This window comes from Scyliorhinus torazame, chromosome 2 (genome assembly GCF_047496885.1).
Source record: "Scyliorhinus torazame isolate Kashiwa2021f chromosome 2, sScyTor2.1, whole genome shotgun sequence".
Lineage (NCBI taxonomy): Eukaryota > Metazoa > Chordata > Chondrichthyes > Carcharhiniformes > Scyliorhinidae > Scyliorhinus > Scyliorhinus torazame.
This window is the reverse complement of record NC_092708.1, coordinates 82,125,762-82,147,910: the sequence shown is the minus strand read 5'-3', so window position 1 is coordinate 82,147,910 and position 22,149 is coordinate 82,125,762. Positions and strand designations below refer to the sequence as shown.

The 22,149-nt window shown below is 53.7% G+C and overlaps 1 protein-coding gene across 1 annotated transcript in view; it reads left to right on the top strand.

Moving 5' to 3' along the window:
- Positions 1-22,149, top strand: part of cep70 (centrosomal protein 70) — a 131,711-nt gene that overhangs the window by 70,382 nt on the left and 39,180 nt on the right. Inside the window, exon 11 of the mRNA XM_072473173.1 lies at positions 9,265-9,370. Coding sequence (XP_072329274.1) covers positions 9,265-9,370 — 106 coding nt within the window. The remainder of the gene's footprint in view (positions 1-9,264; positions 9,371-22,149) is intronic.

Here is a 22,149-nt window from a genome sequence, read left to right as displayed (position 1 = left end):
CGTCCAGGCACCCATCCCCGCAGATGCAGACCGCCCGCAGGATGCCCCTCGGAGGCCACGGGAGACGGAGAGACATGGACCCTCCAGCATGCGACGCCCGCAGGATGCCCCTCGCACACCACGGGAGACGGAGAGACACGGACCCTCCAGCATGCGACGCCCGCAGGATGCCCCTCGCACACCACGGGAGACGGAGAGACACGGACCCTCCAGTATGCGACGCCCGCAGGATGCCCCTCGCACACCACGGGAGACGGAGAGACACGGACCCTCCAGCATGCGACGCCCGCAGGATGCCCCTCGGAGGCCACGGGACACGGAGAGACCCGGACCCTCCAGCATGCGACGCCCGCAGGATGCCCTTCGGAGGCCACGGGAGACGGAGAGACCCGGACCCTCCAGCATGCGACGCCCGCAGGATGCCCCTCGCACACCACGGGAGACGGAGAGACACGGACCCTCCAGCATGCGACGCCCGCAGGATGCCCCTCGCACACCACGGGAGACGGAGAGACACGGACCCTCCAGCATGCGACGCCCGCAGGATTCCCCTCGCACACCACGGGAGACGGAGAGACACGGACCCTCCAGCATGCGACGCCCGCAGGATGCCCCTCGGAGGCCACGGGACACGGAGAGACCCGGACCCTCCAGCATGCGACGCCCGCAGGATGCCCTTCGGAGGCCACGGGAGACGGAGAGACCCGGACCCTCCAGCATGCGACGCCCGCAGGATGCCCCTCGCACACCACGGGAGATGGAGAGACCTGGAGCAACAGGGAGACGACACCCCCGTCACGTGCGGGAGCGACCTCCCAGCGACGAGGGGGGCAGCCACAGGCGCCCGTCACATCCGAGCCAGGACACCACTACCCAGGACACCACTACCCGGGACACCACTACCCGGGACACCACTACCCGGGACACCACTACCCGGGACACCACTACCCGGGACACCACTACCCGGGACACCACTACCCGGGACAGCACTGCCCGGGACAGCACTGCCCGGGACAGCACTGCCCGGGACAGCACTGCCCGGGACAGCACTGCCCGGGACAGCACTGCCCGGGACACCTCTACCCGGGACAGCACTGCCCAGGAAGACGAAATAACGGACAGTGACTCAGAGTGGATGCGTGGAGACGAACCCCCACCCCAAAGTGCCATGGACTCAGAGTGGGACGAAGAGCACGACACAACGCCACTGCTGTCACCAACACCCTCCACCATCGCAGAAACACTCACCTCGGTTGGGCATTTTAGTGATGAGGCGTCTGCTACACTCACTGGTGCGCACAACACAGCCGTCCCGGTACAGCAGGTGGAGGTAGGAGCAGCAGAGGGGCCGGGCGGTCGGAGGGCAGCCCAGCCCAAGCGAACATCTGCCACCCAGATGGATCCCGGGTTCCTGGAGTTACCACACCCACACATAGATCCGATGCAACCACCGACCCAGAGACGAGCGAAGAGGGTGACGGCCGGCTTGCGGCGGCTGCAGTCGCAGGTGGAGGAGTCCACCCGCGTCTAGGAGCTGGGAGTGGTGCCGGTCATACGTGCCACCCAGGCTGACACCGCACGGGTGGCGTCCGCAGTGGAGGCAATGGGTGCGACGGTGTCAGACATGGGGAACGGTTTGCGAGGCCTGGGGCTTTCCGTGCAGGCGGCATCTGTGGCCCAGGACATGGCTGCCCTCTCACAGGAGGCCATGAGCCAGTGCCAGCGCCAGATGGCAGAGGCGCTCAACGCCATAGCCCAGTCTCTGCAGGCCATCGCTGAGGACATCGGCGCCAGTGGCCATGTGCGAGCCGGCATCGCACTGTCACAGACAGGGTTTGCCAACCCACTGGGTTCCATGGCTGCAAACCTGCAGAACCCTGTCGATACCGGCACGGGCCTCCAGGACTGGCAGCGCCAGATGTCGGGGGGGGGGGGGGTCGGATGGCCAGTCCGTTCGCATCCCCCACCCATGTAGAGGCCTGGGGGCCATCGGGCACCCCGAGGGAGGAGGAGGTGGTGTGGTCCGTCCCGGCTCCCCCTGTAGGGGAGGTCCCGGTACACCGCGACACCTCGGACTCCTCCCCCTTCCGTCCTAGGTGCATCGGGTGGGCAACGGGCAGGACAGGCTGGCAGCTCGCCATCCCAGTCGCCCGGGCCGCAGCCTGGCCCATCTAGGCCAGGACGCCCCAGGAAACGGCTGCCAAAGGGATCCAGTGTCAGAGGGCAGGAATCACAGGAGTCCGCCTCCAGTTCTGCTGTCCCGTCTGGGGAACCACGTAGACGTAGTCAAAGGGCCCGTAAGGCCAAACAATTAGACACTGAGTAAGTTGGCACGGGTGCAGGGCACAGATGAGTTTTAGGGGCTAGGGCACGTGCATGAACTCCTTTGGTTATTAAAGTCAATGTTACACCTACAGAAGCTGCCTTTGTGCTCTGTCCAAAGCGTGCGGGGGTGTCATGTACGTTGAGCACAAGTGTGTGTGTGAGGGGTGGTCTTACCTCAGCCCCAGGTGAGTCTGCCCCCTTCCCCCTGGGCCGCCATCAACATCCCCCGGGCAGAGGACGGGACCGTGCGCTGCAGTGTCACAGCCGCATGCAGGGATGGTCCGGGTGGATGGTGGTACTGTGGCCATGGGTCAGACATAGTCCAACGATGTGGAGCCAGGAGCTCACCGCAGGGCGGGTTGTCATCATCCTCCATGGCCTGCATTAGACACGCGTCCACCCGCAACTGTGTGAGCCCGGCCCGTTGTGCCTCAGGTGGATCGGCAATTGGGGGGGGGGGGTGGGTGGTGTGCATGCGGGTGGGGTGGGTGGGGTTGGGGAGGGGGGTGTGGGTGGTCGGCTGTTGCCATGGTGTGCGGTCTGTGGCCATACTACCCGATTCCCACGCCCATCTAGTCAGTGAAGCGGGCGGCTATCAGTCTGTCCCGTGCCCGCTGGGCCAGCCGGTAACGGTGGACAGCCACCCGCCTGTGTCTACCCCGTCTGCCCTGACCATTACCCCCATCCCCCTCATCTGGGGAGGACTGCGCCTCTTCCTGCTGCTCCTCCACTCCGCCCTCCTCTGCCTGCGGCACATCGCTCCTCTGCTGGGCTATGTTGTGCAGGACGCAGCACACCACAATGATGCGGCCGACCCTATCTGACCGATACTGGAGGGCGCCCCCAGAGAGGTCCAGGCACCTGAAACGCATCTTCAGCACGCCAAAGCACCTCTCTATCACTCCCCTTGTCGCTACATGGGCATCATTGTAGCGGTTCTCCGCCTCATTGCGTGGCCTCCGTATAGGCGTCATCAGCCACGATCGCAATGGGTAGCCCCTGTCGCCCAGCAACCAGCCCCTCAGCCGGGGATGGCGTCCCTCGTACATGCCGGGGATGGATGACCGCGACAACACGTATGAGTCGTGTACACTGCCTGGGTAACGGGCACAGACGTGCAGGATCATCATGCGGTGGTCGGAGACCACCTGTATGTTCATCGAATAGGTCCCCTTCCTATTGGTGAACACGGCCCTGTTATCTGCAGGTGGCCGCACGGCGACGTGCATCCCATCGATCGCGCCCTGGACCATGGGGAACCCGGCCACGGCAGAGAAGCCCACAGCCCGGGCATCTTGGCTGGCCCGGTCCACGGGGAAGCGGATGTAGCGGTGCGCCATGGCATAAAGGGCATCTGTCACTGCCCGGATGCACCGGTGCACCGATGTCTGCGATATGCCGGACAGGTCCCCACTCAGTGCCTGGAATGACCCCGTTGCATAAATGTTCAGGGCCACCGTAACCTTGACGGACACGGGGAGAGGGTGTCCCCCGCCAGTGCCACGCGGTGACAGGTGTGCCAGCAGGTGGCAGATGTGTGCCACGGTTTCCCGCCTCATCCGGAGTCTCCTCCTGCATTCCCGGTCCGTGAGGTCCTGGTATGACTGCCGGGGCCGGTACACACGGGACACCCTCGGGTGCCTCCGTTGCCGTGGGGCCGCGACGTCCTCCTCCCCCTCCTCGTCCTGTCGGTCAGGTGTCCCTCCAGCCCGGGCGGCTGCCGCCTGTCCCTCTGCGGCAGCCTGCGCCGCCTCTCTGGCACGCTCCTCCTCCTCCTCCTCCTCATCCAGGGCAACATAGACATTAGCGGCTGCCGCCACGGCAGCCAACATCGCTGGATGATCGGAAAACATGACGGCCTGGTGGGGGGGGGATGGGAACGACGATATGTCATCATTGCCCATATCCCCTCCTCCCCCAGCCAGGTGGCATGGACCGCATGGGTCCAACTGTTGGAGGCTGGCACCTGGCTAGGTGGACCAACTCACTTGCCCTCGCATCCCCCTCCCCGACACGGACCCCCCACCCCCCTCCCCGGCACGGACCCCCCCCCCCAACCTCCACCCCGGCACGGACCCCAACCTCCTCCCCGGCACGAACCCCCCATCCCCCTCCCCGGCACGGACCCCACATCCCCCTCCCCGGCACGGACCCCCCCCCCCAACCTCCACCCCGGCACGGACCCCAACCTCCTCCCCGGCACGAACCCCCCATCCCCCTCCCCGGCACGGACCCCTCCCCAACCTCCACCCCGGCACGGACCCCCCATCCCCCTCCCCGGCACGGACCCCCCCCCCCAACCTCCTCCCCGGCACGGACCCCCCATCCCCCTCCCCGGCACGGACCCCCCCCATCCCCCTCCCCGGCACGGACCCCCCCCCCAACCTCCACCCCGGCACGGACCCCAACCTCCTCCCCGGCACGAACCCCCCATCCCCCTCCCCGGCACGGACCCCTCCCCAACCTCCACCCCGGCACGGACCCCCCCCCCAACCTCCTCCCCGGCACGGACCCCCCATCCCCCTCCCCGGCACGGACCCCCCCCATCCCCCTCCCCGGCACGGACCCCCCCCCATCCCCCTCCCCGGCACGGACCCCCCCCCCCAACCTCCACCCCGGCACGGACCCCCCCCAACCTCCTCCCCGGCACGGACCCCCCACCCACCTCCCCGGCACGGTTCCCCCTCCCGGCACTCCCCCGGAGCCCAGCCCACTCTAACCACCCCCACCCCCCGCCGCGCACACACACACACAACCCGAGACACACCTCTCCTCACACATTCAGACTGCGGCTACGTCATCGCCTGCCCAGAGCCAACCCCCCAGGCCGTCACTCACCTCCACGCTGGTCGGCGTGAACCTGGAGCACAGGGTCATGCCGATGAAAAGGAGGTTTAATTTACGTCGACGTGAACGTTCATCACGTCGACTGGACTTCGGCCCATCCGGAAAGGAGTATATCGGCAAGCCGAAAATCGGCTGCCTTGCGCAGACCCTTGCCATTCTCCGACGGCAGCGGCGCCATTAACGCCCCACCGACTTTTCTCCCTTCGGAGACTTCAGCAACCGGCGGGGGCGGGATTCACGGCGGCCAACGGCCATTCTCCGACCCGCTGGGGGGTCGGAGAATGACGCCCCAGATCTCCAGCATTTGCAGTATTTGGCTTTTAAAATAAATATCCTTCTTCATTGCTGTTCATTGACATTACATATAATAGCTGTGAAATTGTATTTTATTTGAAATTTTATTTAATTAATTTTATTTAAAATTTCTGCTTCATTTATTAATCGATAGATCTGCATCCAATTGGAACAGGCCACACAACACCTGCGTAGAATCCTTCGTTCTGGGTTGAAACAGTGTAGTATCTGTTAAATGAGAACTTTAGGATCATCTCCGGCTTAATTTGGATACTAAAATCTAGAAATATTTTAAACCACAGCTCAGGGTGACTTACTTTTAAAAACTTCATGTGTGGACTAGCCACTGGGAAATTGTACTGTTAATTTGTTCAGCCACCAGATCAAATTACAGTAAAGTTACTGCAACATTCTGGATCACTGTCTGTGTGGAGTTTGCACATTCTCCCTGTGTTTGCGTGGGTTTCGCCCCCACAACCCAACAATGTGCAAACCAGGGGCGCGATTCTCCACTCCCGCGCCGGTTGGGAGAATCGCCTGGGCCGCCAAAATTTCCCGGGACGCCGGTCCGACGCCCTCCCGCGATTCTCCCAAGTGGCAGGAATGGCCCGGTCGAGTTTTGCGGGCCGCAGGCCGTAGAATCGCCGGAGACACCCAAAATGGCGATTCTCCGGCACCCCCGCTATTCTGAGGCCCGGATGGGCCGAGCGGCCAGGCCAAAACGGCGGGTTCCCCCCGGCGCCGTCCACACCTGGTCGCTGCCGTCGTGAACGGTGCGTGAACGCTGGGGGGGCGGCCTGCAGGGGGGCGAGGGGGGATCCTGCACCGGGGGGGTACCTCAAATGTGGGGTGGCCCGCGATCGGTCCTCCTTCCTTCCGCGGCCCCGCAAGATCCGTCAGACATCTTCTTGCGGGGTGGACTTAGAGAGGATGGCAACCACGCATGCGCGGACGACACCTGTTATGCGGCACCGGCCCGTCATCTATGCGGCGCCGCCTTTACGCGGGCGACAAGGCCTGGCGCGTGTAGATGACGCGGCCCCGATCCTAGCCCATGGTCTGAATCGGTCGGGAAAGGGGCCGTTTTGCGCCGTCGTGAACCTCGACGCCGTTCACGACGGCGCGGCCACTTCGGCGCGGGAGTGGAGAATCCCGCCCCAGGTGGATTGGCCACGCTAAATTGCCCCTTAATTGGAAAAAATCAATTGGGTACTCTAATTTTAAAACAAAAAAGGAAAAAAAAAGTTACTGCAACATTAGAGCTTGAGTTATTAATCGAGTAGTCACATAAAACTAATGTATACAAACCTTTAATGAAGGTTCATTTTTACTCGCCCTATATTTCCCCTTACTCTTCTTGTTAGATGTTGTGTCTGAAATTTCTAAATGTATTGAATTTGTTTTTTTTTGCCTGGTTTATAAGAGTGACTAAATTTCATCTTTAACACATTACAAATGTGTCACAATGAAGAAGGCTGCCTTGGCAACGTTCCAACGGCACTCACATGAAATAACATGGGCGGGATTCTCCGTTGGCTGACTCCGGAATCGGGAAACACAATTGGGCGGAGAATTGGTTTTGATGCCAAAATTGTGGCGGCCACCGGTTTCATGCCAAATCCTAATTCTCCGTTGCGTTGACAGCGGCGTCAATGCGTTTCACTCCAAACGCACAATAAACTCCTTTGGCATATCATTAGCAGGCCTGACCTGGTATTCTCCGGGGCCTCCCGATTTTCCGCCTCCACTGGGAGAATCTTTCCTCCATGGGTGTACAGGGCGCGTGGTGTCATTATATGTGCCACGTGCGTTACCTTCTTTCTGCCTCTGGGGAAAGACTCCATCGTTCATATTTAAAGGCCGGTCGCGGCCGACATTTCATTTTTTGACTTTGATACTTTATTTCCAATACCTGATTTTTCTAAGTTTATGACTTTTTACTACTGAAAATTAAACTATGTCAGTTGAACATGCGCATCCTTACATTTACACACAAAAACTTTGTTTTAAATATATTCCCATTTCTTTAGAAATTTAAACAAGTATAGAAAAAAGTACAAACTTGTTTTTACATTACAAACTATGACTTTAGATGAGATGAAGTAACTTGTCAAACACACACAATAGCACAATATTTCTTATTGGTTCCACTGCATTGCAACATCCAAATCATCTCCTTCTCCATGCTCACCAAAAACACTTACTTCCTGGTTTCCAGAAAGTGGCGACATAAAGTGATGACTGTGTAGGCTTCTTCCAGTGTTGACATGTGTCAGCCGTATTGACTGGCCTCATTTGATCGATACTCCTGGCTGCCAAACCTGTCCTGACTTCCCTCTCACTGTCCAGTAGCTGCATCCACCCCAGTCACAGACTGCTGACCATTTCCCAACCAGTACTTCACGTTGTGGGAGTGCAAGCGGTCGTTACGCCAGCTGTTGAACAGCTTGACCACGGAGCCTCAGGTGTCATTTGCCGATCAGTACCAGGGGACGAGCCGAGCAGCGTTCAGAGGACGAACATTAGAACAGAGCTCCAAGCTGGGGCCAGCACCGTTAGCATCGCGCGTCCACGTGGACACCTATCAGCCTCTGTCCCCACTACCCCCGCAAGCGCGCAGTGACCAGCACACAGACCAGCCTAGCGCCACGTGCCCCTTCAAACACCACAACCAACCGGCATTGTGGTCGGCATTCTTAACCTGTCGCGGCCGTTGGTCGGGAAAGGCACAACCGACACCCAACCGCTATCCACCCGCGACCCTGAGTTCTCATGTTCTCTACTTTTTAAAATGTGATTTGAAGAATAAGCATCTAAATTCTGTTTTGCATGAATTCTAATTTCACCATGGTACCATTTGTAGTACAGCTCAAATTTGTCCAATCTCCTGTGTACACTGTCACCTCGTACATAGGAGATGCAAAGGGGGAATGAGAGACTGAAAGTCAACGTATAAATTATGTTTTTAAAATCGCCAACACACTTGTAGAAATTAATTTTCAGTGCCAGAGAGTAGTTGGCTGTAATTAAGACTTAGCACGCTGCTAAGACTTGTTACGCTGCTAAACAAAACTTGTGTTGAAATAAATAAACACTAGCTTTTTCTGGCAACTTTCGAGCCCACCTGTCATATACGTAAGCAAATTCACACTGTCTCTTAGGATACTGGGAAGTAAAGCTGGATGAACAGGCAACTCAAAATAGCAACTTCCTGATTTATGTGTTTAATTATGCATGCGTGGTTGTGATCTAATTTATTCTTTGATTATGGTGAACCCTACTCGCCTTACCGAAAGAGTGAGAGTATTACATTCAATTGCTGCTTTATTGTGATAGTAGGGTACTTGATTTTCTGAAAGCAAAATACTGTAGATGCTGGAAATCCGAACTAAAAACAGAATATGCTGGAAACGCTTTACAGATCAGGCAGCATCTGTGGGGAGTGAAACAGAGTTAACTTTTCAGGTCAAGAATCTTTCATCAGAACCAAGAAACGTTATATATAATAGGTTTTGAGCAAGGGGTGGATGGGTGGGAGACGCTGACTTTTTCTCCTAACCTGCACATCCACTACTTCGTTCGTCCAGGCCTGTCAAGGAGTCATATCTTCAAGTTTTGATGACGACTTTGCCTGAAAACATTAATCAGCTTCTGTTTTTCTGAGAAACTGCTTTTGTATGTCAGTGTTTTCTGTTGTTATTCTTTTGTGTCACGAGTGACTTTACATGTTATTTAACTGAAGCCTGTTCTTTGTTAAAACATAAAGGATATATTTAGTTTATGACATCTCGGATCTAGCTTTTCAGGTAGTGGCTGCTGGGATGGGAATGACGAAGAATTCATGAGTATCAAAGTTGAAGACGTGGATTGCATGCAGGAAGCCACCTGTAAAAGATTGCTGAAGGTATTGGAACATGTTTATTCTTTTGAATACCCAACATCTGAAGTGTCTCAATTTAATGACATAGTGGATTAGTGTTATTGTGAGAGTATGCAATTTTTAATTTTACTATTCAAAGTAGCATTCCATCAAATTTGAAGCTTAAGATTCCAGAACCTCTGCCCTTTTAAAAGCGTATCTTATCTCATTTGATAACCCTTTCTTTTGCCAGTTCCTGCACCATCTTCCATTTCTTTCCATTAAATCTTGCTTCAGGTATGTCTCCCTTGATACTTGTCTTCAAGCAGCTTCTGAGACGGAACTTCCCTTTGCTGTGTAGCCACCTGAGTTGGCCAACTCCCGATGTAAAATGGAGAACAGCAATGGCTGCAGGGAAATTCAGCCAGCACAGGCAGAAACCAGCAGGTGCAAGTTACTGTGTATTAAACTCTGCAAAGCCCAGACAGCATCGATGCAAGCAGCCATCTGCATAATAATGTAGCAGCCATCTACATACTGATGAGTGATCCCCGGGAACAATCGCAACATTTGGGACAAACAAAAGCTAAGCCAGACTCCCCCGGCGCCAGCAGGAGCCAACACAAAAGAGGTTAACGGACGCCTCAAGATCACCATCGACCAGGGAACCGCTCCAGTATTGGAGAAATCAAACCAAGCGATTGGAACAAAGTCCAATCACTTGGAACTAGGTACAGGGTCCGCCCCGAAAGGCGGGAAGCCCCTGGGGACTATAAAGTTAAGCCCCCAAGTTCAAATCGTTCTTCTAAACCAGGTCATCCAGCAACGCGAACCAACCTTGACCGTGACCGGTTCAACTGCCGCCGAAATCCAGTAAGTCTTAAGTCAACGCTCGCTACGAGATAGGCGCTCCTAGCTACCAATCTGTACCAACTTCGAATCCCGCAGACTCAGAACCCGAACGAAAGGCCATTTGTTCCCCTGACCTGGTGGGCCAGTCCGAAGCTAAGTATAGGCCCGTTAGTCGTAGAAGTAGCTTAGACGTAGAATTTGTGCATGAGTAGCGATTACTGTGTATAATAAATGTGCTTTGACTTGAATCTTACTAATCGGTGAATTGAGTTATTGATCATTACTTGAACTTGAACCTCGTGGCGGTATCATAAAGATACCTGGCGACTCGAGAGCAAAGGTTATAAAACAGAGCCAATTGAACCAACCAAAAGTTAGCAACATATTACTGGCGACATTCTGACGGGACCCGAACTAGAAGTGGCTTAACCACTCCGGGAGAACCCAAAAATTTGAATTTGAGAACCAATTGGGAACAGAAAACCACAAGTGTTCAAGCAGTTCTGATCAATCCTCATAATTCGGAAGTGTGTGTATGCATGCGTAACTAACAGGGCTATAAGGTAAACTGATTTTTTGTGGCGACAAAACTGTCGGGAGTTTGTACTTCGGAAATTAGCGAAAGCCGTACCCGTATTTACAGCACCGCCTTAGTCCCCCTGTTCCAAATTTAAAAGAAACATTCAGATAAGAAAGATGGCAATGCAGGCAATGCAGCGCCTCATGAACCCAGAAGAATTTGCGGTCGCAGCAACTAGCAGCAGTAGAGTAGGACAGTGTCCCATATGGGAGGAAGAAATCAGGAAGTACCTCAAAGGGAAAGGATGGCTCCTTTGGAGCGAATTCTGTAGCAATGAGGAAACAGGTCCCGGGAGTATAAGACATACTTGGTGGGAGAACCTGAGCGAGATTCACAAGACGAGCTTGGGGAAAGCTCGCAAGCCGATGGCAATCGTGTCCTGCTTGGCACAATTGCGAGGCACAGAGGAGGTCATTAGGACGCTCTGGAAAGAGATAGAAGGCATACATCGAATGAGTAAGGTCGATGTAAGTGAGGTAGAAAGAGAGAATGTACAGTTAAGGAGGAAGTTGGCAGCAAAAGACGGAGAGGTGGATGATGCCAAGTGGACACACCAGTCTTGTCTGGCGCACCTAAGCAGCTTCCAGTCCCAGTATGAAATGGCCTAACGGGACACGCAACGTGCAGTCCTGGTACGTGAAGAAACCGAGAAGCAAGTAGAAGCATTGCAGAGGCAGTGCAGTGACCTGAAGGCAGCGTTAAGAGCACTCCATGCTGCCACCACGGAGCAAAGACAAAGCACGTTAGACCACGCAAAGTGCCGGAAGCAGATTGCAGAGCTGCAATCTCTGCTTTCAGTTCAAAAAGTATTCCGGGAAACCTTCGGAGCAAAATTAGATGAGGAAGACGGCCCTGATTGGGAAGAGCTAAATGAAACAGCGCAGAGATATGTTCAGGGAACATGTGCGCAGGGAAAGCCCCAAAAGAGGAAAGCGCCCCAACCCCCCACAGAGCAGATAGTTCAGGCTCCAATGAACCCTGTAACCACCCACCGCACAGACACATCGGACGGTACGGACTTTCTGTATACCACCCCCTTAACAGTGACCCAATTACGGGACGCGCGCGAGAAAATCACACCGTTCCTCCCCACCTCAGACCCCCACCACTTCTTTGCCAGAGTAAAGCAGCAGACGACCATGTACGGCCTGGATGAGTGAGAGCATGTAAAGCTCACAGTTTTGAGTCTAGACCCTTCGGTCGTAGCAGCCCTTCCCGACCCACAGAATGTAGGAGGAGGCACCCTTGCAAAAATGCATACTGCGGTCCTAGATGCGATCGAGTATAACCAGGGTAACCCCGTAGATGGCCTCAATAAATGCAGGCAAAAGAAAACCGAGCACCCCACAGCGTTTGCTGGACGCCTGTGGATCCATTTTGCGGCAGTTTTCGGAGACTTAGACCGTGCCCATTTGTCCCCAGACAACATGGCCAAATGGACCCGCACCCTTATCTCCCATGCCACAGAAACAGGACAAAAAGCTTGCGCGAATTATGATCCCTCAGAGGAGGCTCATAATGAGAAATGGGTCGTAAAAAGATTGTCCCGCGCCTGGGAGCAGTCTGTACAAAACAAACCCGCAGTTAAAAATCCCGAAGAAAAGCAGGCAGAAGCAGACATACAAGCAGTTAAAACACACCAGAACCCCGCATGGGTAAATGAAGGCAAGAACAGCCCCCCAAAAAACCACCGGAATGTTACAATTGCGGACAATTAGGACATTACGCACAAGAATGTCAAGCCCCCCTGAAAAGTACTTCATTTGAAGACTACTTGTGACAATAAGCGATTTTCATTTCATTTCAAACAGCAACAGAATCAGCCCACAAATGCCCCCCGAACCAGCAAAGACACCAACAGCCCCGACCCCCTACCCAGGGAACCATACCCATGGGAACAATGCACCAGAGAACCTGCTCCACCTTATGTGCCCCAGGGGTCATGTTACAACTGTGGGCAGCCAGGACACTTCGCCCGAGATTGCAGGAGACCCCCACCAGCTAGACTAGCCCCCAGATATGCAAGAGAACACCACCCACAGCAGCTACAAAGCCCCAGCTGCCCCATGCAAACTGTGAGCGCTTACCCACCACTTCTCATGGCAGCGTTACCTCAGCAAGGCCACTTCATTTTTGTTTCGCTCCGCCTTCCTCTCTTCTTCGGTCACGTTGCACTCCCTCCATATGCTAGTTGCATCCCAGTCCAAATGTGATTTACCATGTCCTGTATTCTGATGGAACCTGCAGCATGTTTTATGTTGTTTGTAGTGTTTTGTTAAATGTTGTATGTCAGACCGGAAATTTTTTTCCACGGCCCCACGACACCACCCTTCTGACGCCCACTGGCAGTCAGAGAAACTAGTTTGGCCAGACGCTAGTTCAGCGGAACTAGTTTGTCCGCAGAGACTTGTTAATGTCCCAGACACCAGTTCAGAGGAACTCGTCTGTTGACTGAAACACAGACCCCCGTTCGTAACTGCTCTTCTGGTTCGAGGGAAGAACCAATACGGCATCCCCCCACGATGACTACATTTCTTGCCCATTCTTATCGGTTGCTCAGGCAGTGGAGAAACGGCATTGGGGCCCGCCCTGCCTGGGAACACCCCTCTGGTCAGCTACGCTCAGGTAGGGCACACACTGCATTGGTCGCCGTCCTACCCGGGGGCTCCATCCAAATCGTACCCGTCGCGGCCCATACGCACCTCATTTCGTCAAGTTTTGTTCAAAAAGTTTTCTTTTGTTTTCAGGTGACCCTTAGGTTGCCAACCTTATGCTATTTACATCCTCAAACATTTGGATGGTAAATCGCACAGTCTGCGAGATGGCTCGCACTGGTTCATTATTTGTAAGTGTGTCCTGTTCAGAAATTCGGTTTTTGAAAAGAAAATGAGGGAGTCACACATAGTGACCAATTATAAAGGGAGTAATTGGCACTAAAGGACAAACAGGCTAGCGTACGAGATATTAAACCAAGATAGTAACATACACTACGCTTGTTTCCACAGAACTCCAGAAGCTCCAGGACCAGAGAAGAAAAGAGAAGTGAAAGAAGAACCATGAGGACATCCTCCACGTGGCTCATAACCCTAATGGACATTTGGTTGCGCGCGAACGCGAACCCCCCTGACCTCAACCCCCCAGCCGTTAATGATTCACTTCCCCACAGTACCCAGAGCCCAGTCACAAGCGACACCACACCATCTTGGTGTGACAGGTTTATAACCTGGTACTCCCTGTCCTACGTGATAAAATCCCTATTGGTATTGGCGATACTCTGCTGTATCGTGCAGACTATTCGTCTGAGAAAATGGAGAAGGAGAGCCTACCGCGCTCGCACCCTTGTATATAGAATAAGATCCCCTATTTTCGGATATGACCAGGCCCCCGGCCCCGCGATCTATAATAAAGAGCATTCACTTGCGTTTTATTGTAAATAAAGAAATGTGAAGAACTGTTCATGAGCAAATTGTACGATCCTGAGCTTGACTGCCAAGCCAGAAAATGTGTATAATACTGCTATGATTTTGTTTGTATGGTTTAGGAAGGTAGTGTGATGAAATGTTTGAGTGAGTGTAGTTTATTAAGGATAGTTAGAGGTTCCCATTTTCTGGTTTTGTAATGCATGCCCCTGTTTGACATAGCGCCCCTCAGAATTGTTAGTTAAATTTTTTTGCATAGTTATGGTCAGTGTAGAGGCCATAGAAGAGTGCTCGCCGGGTCAGGGAATGAAAACCAACGCAGTTATGTGATCTTTCACGCTTCGCGTTAGGATCACAAGGAGGGAGTGTAGCCACCTGAGTTGGCCAACTCCCGATGTAAAATGGAGAACAGCAAGGGCTGCAGGGAAATTCAGCCAACACAGGCAGAAACCAGCAGGTGCAAGTTACTGTGTATTAAACTCTGCAAAGCCCAGACAGCATTGATGCAAGCAGCCATCTGCATAATAATGTAGCAGCCATCTACATACTGATGAGCGATCCCCAGGAGCAATCGCAACATTTGGGACAAACAAAGCTAAGCCAGACTCCCCGGCGCCAGCAGGAGCCAACACAAAAGAGGTTAACGGACACCTCAAGACCGCCCATCGATCAGGGAACCGCTCCAGTATTGGAGAAATCGAACCAAGCGATTGGAACAAAGTCCAATCACATGGAACCAGGTACAGGGTCCGCCCCGAAAGGCGGGAAGCCCCTGGGGACTATAAAGTTAAGCCCCCAAGTTCAAATTGTTCTTCTTGACCGGGTCACCCAGCAACGCGAACCAACCTTGACCGTGACCGGTTCAACTGCTGCCGAAATCCAGTAAGTCTGAAGTCAACGCTCGCTACGAGATAGGCGCTCCTAGCTACCAATCTGTACCAACTTCGAATCCCACAGACTCAGAACCCGAACGAAAGGCCATTTGTTCCCCTGACCTGGTGGGCCAGTCCGAAGCTAAGTATAGGCCTGTTAGTCGTAGAAGTAGCTTAGACGTAGAATTTGTATATGAGTAGCGATTACTGTGTATAATAAATGTGCTTTGACTTGAATCTTACTAATCGGTGAATTGAGTTATTGATCATTACTTGAACTTGAACCTCGTGGCGGTATCATAAAGATACCTGGCGACTCGAGAGCAAAGATTATAAAACAGCCAATTGAACCAACCAAAAGTTAGCAACAGGTGTAAAATTTAGAGTCTGGCATGGAAAAAAATTAACCTTTAATTCTCTGTTTACAATAAAAAATTTACAATTTAGAACACTTAATGTTAAATCAAAAATAAAAATAAAAACACGAGTTATACGGTAATGTTCCTAATGTGGGGCAGCATGGTAGCACAGTGGTTAGTACAGTTGCTTCACAGCTCCAGGGTCCCAGATTCGATTCCCGGCTTGGGTCACTGTCTGTGCGGAGTCTGTACATTCTCCCCGTGTGTGCGTGGATTTCCTCCGGGTGCTCCGGTTTCCTCCCACAGTCCAAAGATGTGCAGGTTAGGTGGATTGGCCATGCTAAATTGCCCTTGGTGTCCAAAAAAAAATTAGGTGGGGTCACTGGGTTACGGGGATAGGGTGGAGGCGTGGGTTTGAGTGGGGTGCTCTTTCCGTGGGCCGGTGCAGACTCGATGGGCCGAATGGCCTCCTTCTGCACTGTAAATTCTATGATTCTCTTGTGATAGTATATTCAGCTTCTACTGCTTAAAAACTGTTTGCGGACTTCCGGTTGCGGCGATGCACTGCTAAGCCGCACGTTTCGGCAGCTCCCGTTCTAATGGACTTTTGGGCTCTTTTCGAGAGCCCCAACGGAATTTTTTTTAGACCAAGTCCAGTGTGGGGTGACGAAGGAAGATCCCCCCCCCCCCCCGTGTGTGTATGGAAAGGACCACTGGTAGTGGCCAGAATGCGAAGGATCCTTTGGAGCAGCGGCAGAGAAGTGAAGGGAGAAGCAAGATGGCGGCGGATGGAGCCCAGGCGGCATGGGGCCCGGACCAGCAGGAATTCCTCCGACGATGTGTGGAGGAACTAAAGAAAGAGGTGCTGGCGCCGATGTTATTGGCAATCGAGGGACTCTGAAGGAAACACAAAAGGTCCAGGCGACAGAGCTCCGTGGAGTGAAGGCAAAGGCAGCCGAGAATGAGGATGAGATACAGGGCCTGGTGGTAAAAACGGAGACGCATGAGGCGCTACATAAGAGGTGCATAGAAAGGCTGGAAGCCCTGGAGAACAGCCCGAGGAGGAAGAACCTATGGATTTTAGGTCTCCCCGAAGGAGCAGAGGGAGCTGATGTTGGGGCTTATGTGAGCACAATGCTCCATACGCTAACGGGAGCTGAGGCCCCAACGGGCCCCCTGGAGGTGGAAGGAGCGCACCAGGTCCTTGTGAGAAGACCAAAGGCGGGTGAAATACCAAGGGCGATAGTGGTGAGATTCCACCGCTTCATGGACAGAGAGGCGGTCCTGAGCTGGGCCAAGAAGGTATGGAGTAGCAAGTGGCAGAATGCGGTGATACGAGTGTATCAGGACTGGAGTGCGGAGGTGGCGAGAAGGAGGGCGAGCTTTAATCGGGCCAAGGCGGTGCTTCACAGGAAGAAAATAAAATTTGGGATGCTGCAGCTGGCGCGATTGTGGGTCACGCATCAGGGCAAGCACTACTACTTCGAAACGGCAGATTAGGCATGGACCTTCATTCAAGAAGAGAAACTGGACTAGATCTGAGAGTTTGATGTTGGGGGGGGGGGGGGGGGGGGAAGCAACGAGGTGGTGGTACAGGAATGTAGAGTGGGGAAAGGGGAGGTTTGTTATACAGCAATGTTGGATGGGGAATTTCTCTCCCCCTGATGGGGGGACATGAAGAAATGTGGGCGCCGGTGGGGAAAAAGGGACAGAGAGGGGAGGGGGAATGAGGGAGCTGCGCCACAGGGGGCGGGGCCGATAGGAAAGCACGGGGTTTTTTCCCACGTTATGGAGATGATGGCGGGAAGATAGGCGCAGGAAGGAAGAGAGCCCCACACGCAGGGAGGTCAAGGAGAGAACGGGGGAAGCCGGGATCAGCTAGAGTTAGCTGACTTTCGGAAGCATTATGGGGGGAGTAACCATGCTAGAGGGGGATCTAGCAAGGGCGGGGGGGGGGAGAGAGGGAGGGGGGGGGGGGACTAGCTGGGTTGCTGCTGCTGAGTGCAAGGGGGAGCTGGCAAGAGAAGAGGTGGTCGGGATGGGAAGGCGCCACCTGGGGGACAGATGGGTGCGCGGGACCTGGACGAGGAGATGGCCCAGAAAAGAGGATGGCTAGTCGGGGGGGGGGGGGGGGGGGGGGGGGGGGCCTAAATGGGCCAATTAAGAGGGCCCAGGTGTTCGTGCACTTAAAGAGACTGAAGGCGAACGTAGTCATGCTCCAGGGTGGCGGATCAGGTTAGGTTAAGAAAAGGATGGGTGGAACAGGTATTCCACTCAGGGTTGGACGCGAAAAACAGGGGGGTGGTGATACTGTGGGGAAACGGGTATCGTTCGAGGCTAAGAACATAGTGGTGGATAACGGGGGCAGATATGTGATGGTGAGTGGTAGATGGCAGGGAGAGGCGGTCGTGCTGGTGAATGTATATGCCCCGAACTGGGATGACGCGGGATTCATGAAGCGGATGCTGGGACGTATCCCGGACCTGGAGGTGGGAAGCTTGGTAATGAGTGGGGGGGGGGTGGACTTTAATACTGTGCTGGATCCAGGGCTAGACCGGTCTAGATCCAGGACCGGGAGAAGGCCGGCAGCGGCCAAGGTGCTTAGGGGATTTATGGAACAAATGGGAGGGGAGTGGATCCGTGGAGATTTGCCAGGCCGTTGGCTAAAGAGTTTTCCTTTTTCTCCCACGTCCACAAGGTATATTCCCGAATAGACTTCTTTGTTATGAGTAGGGCACTGATCTCGAAGGTGGCAGGAACGGAGTATTCGGCCATAGCCGTTTCAGACCACGCCCCGCATTGGGTGGATCTGGAACTAGGAGAGGAGAGGGAGCAGCACCCACTCTGGTGACTGGATGTGGGATTACTGGCGGATGAGGGGGTCTGTGGAAGGGTGCCGGGGTGTATTGAGAGATAACTGGAGGTCAATGACGATGGTGCGGTTCAGGTGGGGGTAGTATGGAAAGCGCTGAAGGCGGTAGTTAGAGGAGAGCTGATCTCCATTAGAGCTCACAAGGAGAAACAAGAGGGCAAAGAAAGGGAGAGATTAGTGGGGGAGATTTTGAGGGTGGATAAAAGATATGCGGAGGCCCCAGACGAAGGACTATACAGAGAAAGGCGAAGACTTCAGACGGAGTTTGACCTGCTGACCACAGGAAAGGCAGAGGCACAGTGGAGGAAGGCATAGGGGATGCGATATGAGTATGGGGAAAAGGCGAGCCGGCTGCTGGCCCACCAACTTCGTAAGAGGATAGCGGTGAGAGAGATTGGGGGAGTTAGGGACGAAACGGGAACTATGGAGCAGAGAGCAGGGAAGGTAAATGAGGTGTTCAAGACCTTTTATGAGAGGCTATATAAGTCCCAACCCCCGGGGGGAAAAGAGGGAATGCTACATTTTCTGGACTAACTAAGGTTCCCGAGGGTGGAGGAGCAGGAGGTGGCAGGTCTGGGGGCGCCAATCGAGGTGGACGAGGTGACTAAGGGACTGGGGAACATGCAGGCAGGGAAGGCCCCGGGACCAGACGGGTTTCCGGTGGAATTCTACAGGAAATATGTGGACCTGTTGGCCCCGCTGCTGGCGAGAACCTTCAAGGCCAGGGAAGGGGGGATACTACCCCCGACAATGTCGGAGGCGACGATATAATTAATTCTGAAGCGGGATAAAGATCCGCTGCAATGCGGGTCATACAGGCCTATCTCACTCCTAAATGTAGACGCCAAACTGCTGGCAAAAGTGCTGGCGACAAGGATAGAGGATTGCGTCCCGGGGGTGGTGCATGAAGACCAGACAGGGTTTGTAAAGGGGAGACAACTGAATGTTAACGTTCGACGGCTGCTGGGGGTGATGATGACGCCCCCACCGGAGGGGGAGGCAGAGATAGTGGCGGCGATGGATGCGGAGAAGGCATTCGATAGGGTGCAGTGGGCCTATTTGTGGGAGGTGCTGAGGGGGTTTGGGTTCGGAGAGGGGTTTGTTAGATGGGTCAGACTCCTACATGGGGCTCCAGTGGCAAGTGTAGTCACAAACGGGCAAAGATCGGGGTATTTTCGGCTACACGGGGGAACAAGACAGAGGTGTCCCCTGTCCCCGTTACTGTTCGCGTTGGCAATTGAACCACTGGCCATAGCGTTGAGGGACTCTAAGAAGTGGAGGGGTGTGGTTAGAGGGGGAGAGGAGCATCGAGTGTCGCTCTACGCTGATGACTTACTGCTATACGTTGCGGACCCTGTAGAGGGGATGCCAGAGGTTATGCAGATACTGAGGGAGTTTGGAGATTTCTCGGGATACAGGCTAAATATGGGGAAGAGCGAGCTTTTTGTAATACACCCCGGGGACCAGGGAAGAGGAATAGACACTCTGCCGTTAAGGAGAGTGGAAAGGAGCTTCCGATATCTGGGGATCCAGGTAGCCAGGAACTGGGGAACTCTACACAGACTTAATCTGACGCAACTGGTGGAGCAGATGGAGGAGGACTTCAAGAGGTGGGATATGTTGCCGCTCTCATTGGCGGGCAGAGTGCAGGCGGTAAAAATGATGGTCCTCCCGAGGTTTCTTTTCGTGTTTCAGTGTCTCCCCATTCTGATCACAAAGGCCTTTTTCAAAAAAATAGACAGGAGCATTATGAGCTTTGTGTGGGCACGGAAGACCCCGAGGGTAAAGAGGGGGTTCCTGCAGCGCAGTAGGGATAGAGGGGGACTGCCGCTGCCGAGCCTGAACGACTACTACTGGGCCGCCAATGTGGCGATGGTTTGTAAGTGGATGAGGGAGGGAGAGGGGGCAGCGTGGAAGAGGCTGGAGATGGCGTCCTGTAAAGGAACGAGCCTAAAGGCTCTGGTGACGGCGCCGCTGCCGTTCTCCCTGAAAAGGTATACCACAAACCCAGTGGTGGTGGCAACCTTGAGGATCTGGGGGCAGTGGAGGCGACACAGGGGGGTGACGGGTGCCTCGGTGTGGTCCCCGATTAGGAATAACCACAGGTTTGTCCCAGGAAGGATGGACGGGGGGGTTCCAGAGTTGGCAACGAATAGGAATTAGGAAACTGAGGGACCTGTTTATAGATGGGGCGTTTGCAAGTCTGGGAGCGCTGGAGGAAAAATATGAGTTGCCCCCAGGGAATATCTTCATATATGTGCAAGTGAGGGTGTTTACGAGGCAACAGGTGAGGGAATCTCCGCTGCTCCCGACCCAGGGAATCCAAGATAGAGTGATTTCCGGGGTATGGGTCGGGGAGGGCAAAATGTCCGAAATATATCAGGAGATGAGAGACGAGGGGGAGGCGATGATAGAGGAGCTGAAGGGAAAATGGGAAGAAGAGCTGGGGGAGGAGATTGAGGAGGGGCTATGGGCTGATGCCCTAAGCAGGGTAAATTCCTCGTCTTCGTGTGCCAAGCTTAGCCTGATTCAATTTAAGGTTCTACACAGAGCACATATGACGGGAGCAAGACTGAGCAGGTTCTTCGGAATGGAGGACAGGTGTGGGAGGTGCTCGGGAAGCCCGGCGAACCACACACACACACACATGTTCTGGTCGTGTCCGGCATTGGATGAGTACTGGGGGGGCGTGGCAAGGGTGATTTCAAAGGTGGTGAAGGTCCGGGTCAAGCCAGGCTGGGGGTTAGCGATATTTGGGGTAGCGGAAGAGCCGGGAGTGCAAGAGGCGAAAGAGGCCAATATTCTGGTCTTTGCGTCCCTAGTAGTCCGGCGTAGGATTTTACTCATGTGGAAGGAAGCGAAACCCACCTGCGTGGAGGCCTGGATAAACGACATGGCAGGGTTCATAAAGCTGGAACGAATAAAATTTGCGTTGAGAGGATCAGCTCAGGGGTTCTCCAGGTGGTGGCAACTGTTCCTTGACTATCTCGCGGAACGTTAAGGGTAGATAGAGTGATAGCAACAGCAACCCAGGGGGGGGGGGGGGGGAGGGAAAGGGGGGGGGAGCACTATTTTTTGTTATTTTGTTAGTTCACTATATTATTTAAATAATGTTATTTACTAGTTATTGTATTATTTTTATATTGATTTGTAAAAACGGAAAAGTTTAGTTTGAAAAATTTAATAAAATATATATATTTTTTCTTAACTGTTTGCGAAATGGAAGTCTGAGGAAAGTAGAAAAAAATAAATTTAATACTGTTTATTTTGTGCTCCAGATTCTGAGCAATGATATTTCTATTCTATCTTCAAATAATGTGCAATGCGATATTACTAATATGTTTTTAAAAACTGTGTGCAGGAGCCCTGACAATATACCAGTAATAGTACTGAAGATTTGTGCTCCAGAACTTGCTGCGCCGCTAGCCAAGCTGTTTCAGTACAACTACAACTCTGACATCTACCCGGTAATGTGAAAATTGCCCAGTTATGTCCTGTAGACATAAAGGAGGACAAATCCAACTCGACCAATTACCACCCCATCAGTCTACCCTTGATCATCATTAAAGTGATGAAAGGGGTGATCAACAGTGCTACCAAGAGGCACTTGCTTATCAATAACCTGCTTACTGATGCTCAGTTTGGGTTCTGCCAGGTTCACTCAGCTCCTGTCCTCATTGCAGCCTTGGTTCAATCCTGAACAAAAGGGTTGAACTCCAGAAGTGAGGTGAGAATGACTGCCCTTGACTTCAAGGCAGTATTTGACTGAGTATGGCATCAAGGAACCCTAGCAAAACTGGAGTCAGTGGAAATCGGGGGAAACTCTCCACTGGTTAATGCCATACCTAGCACATAGGAAGATGGTTGTTA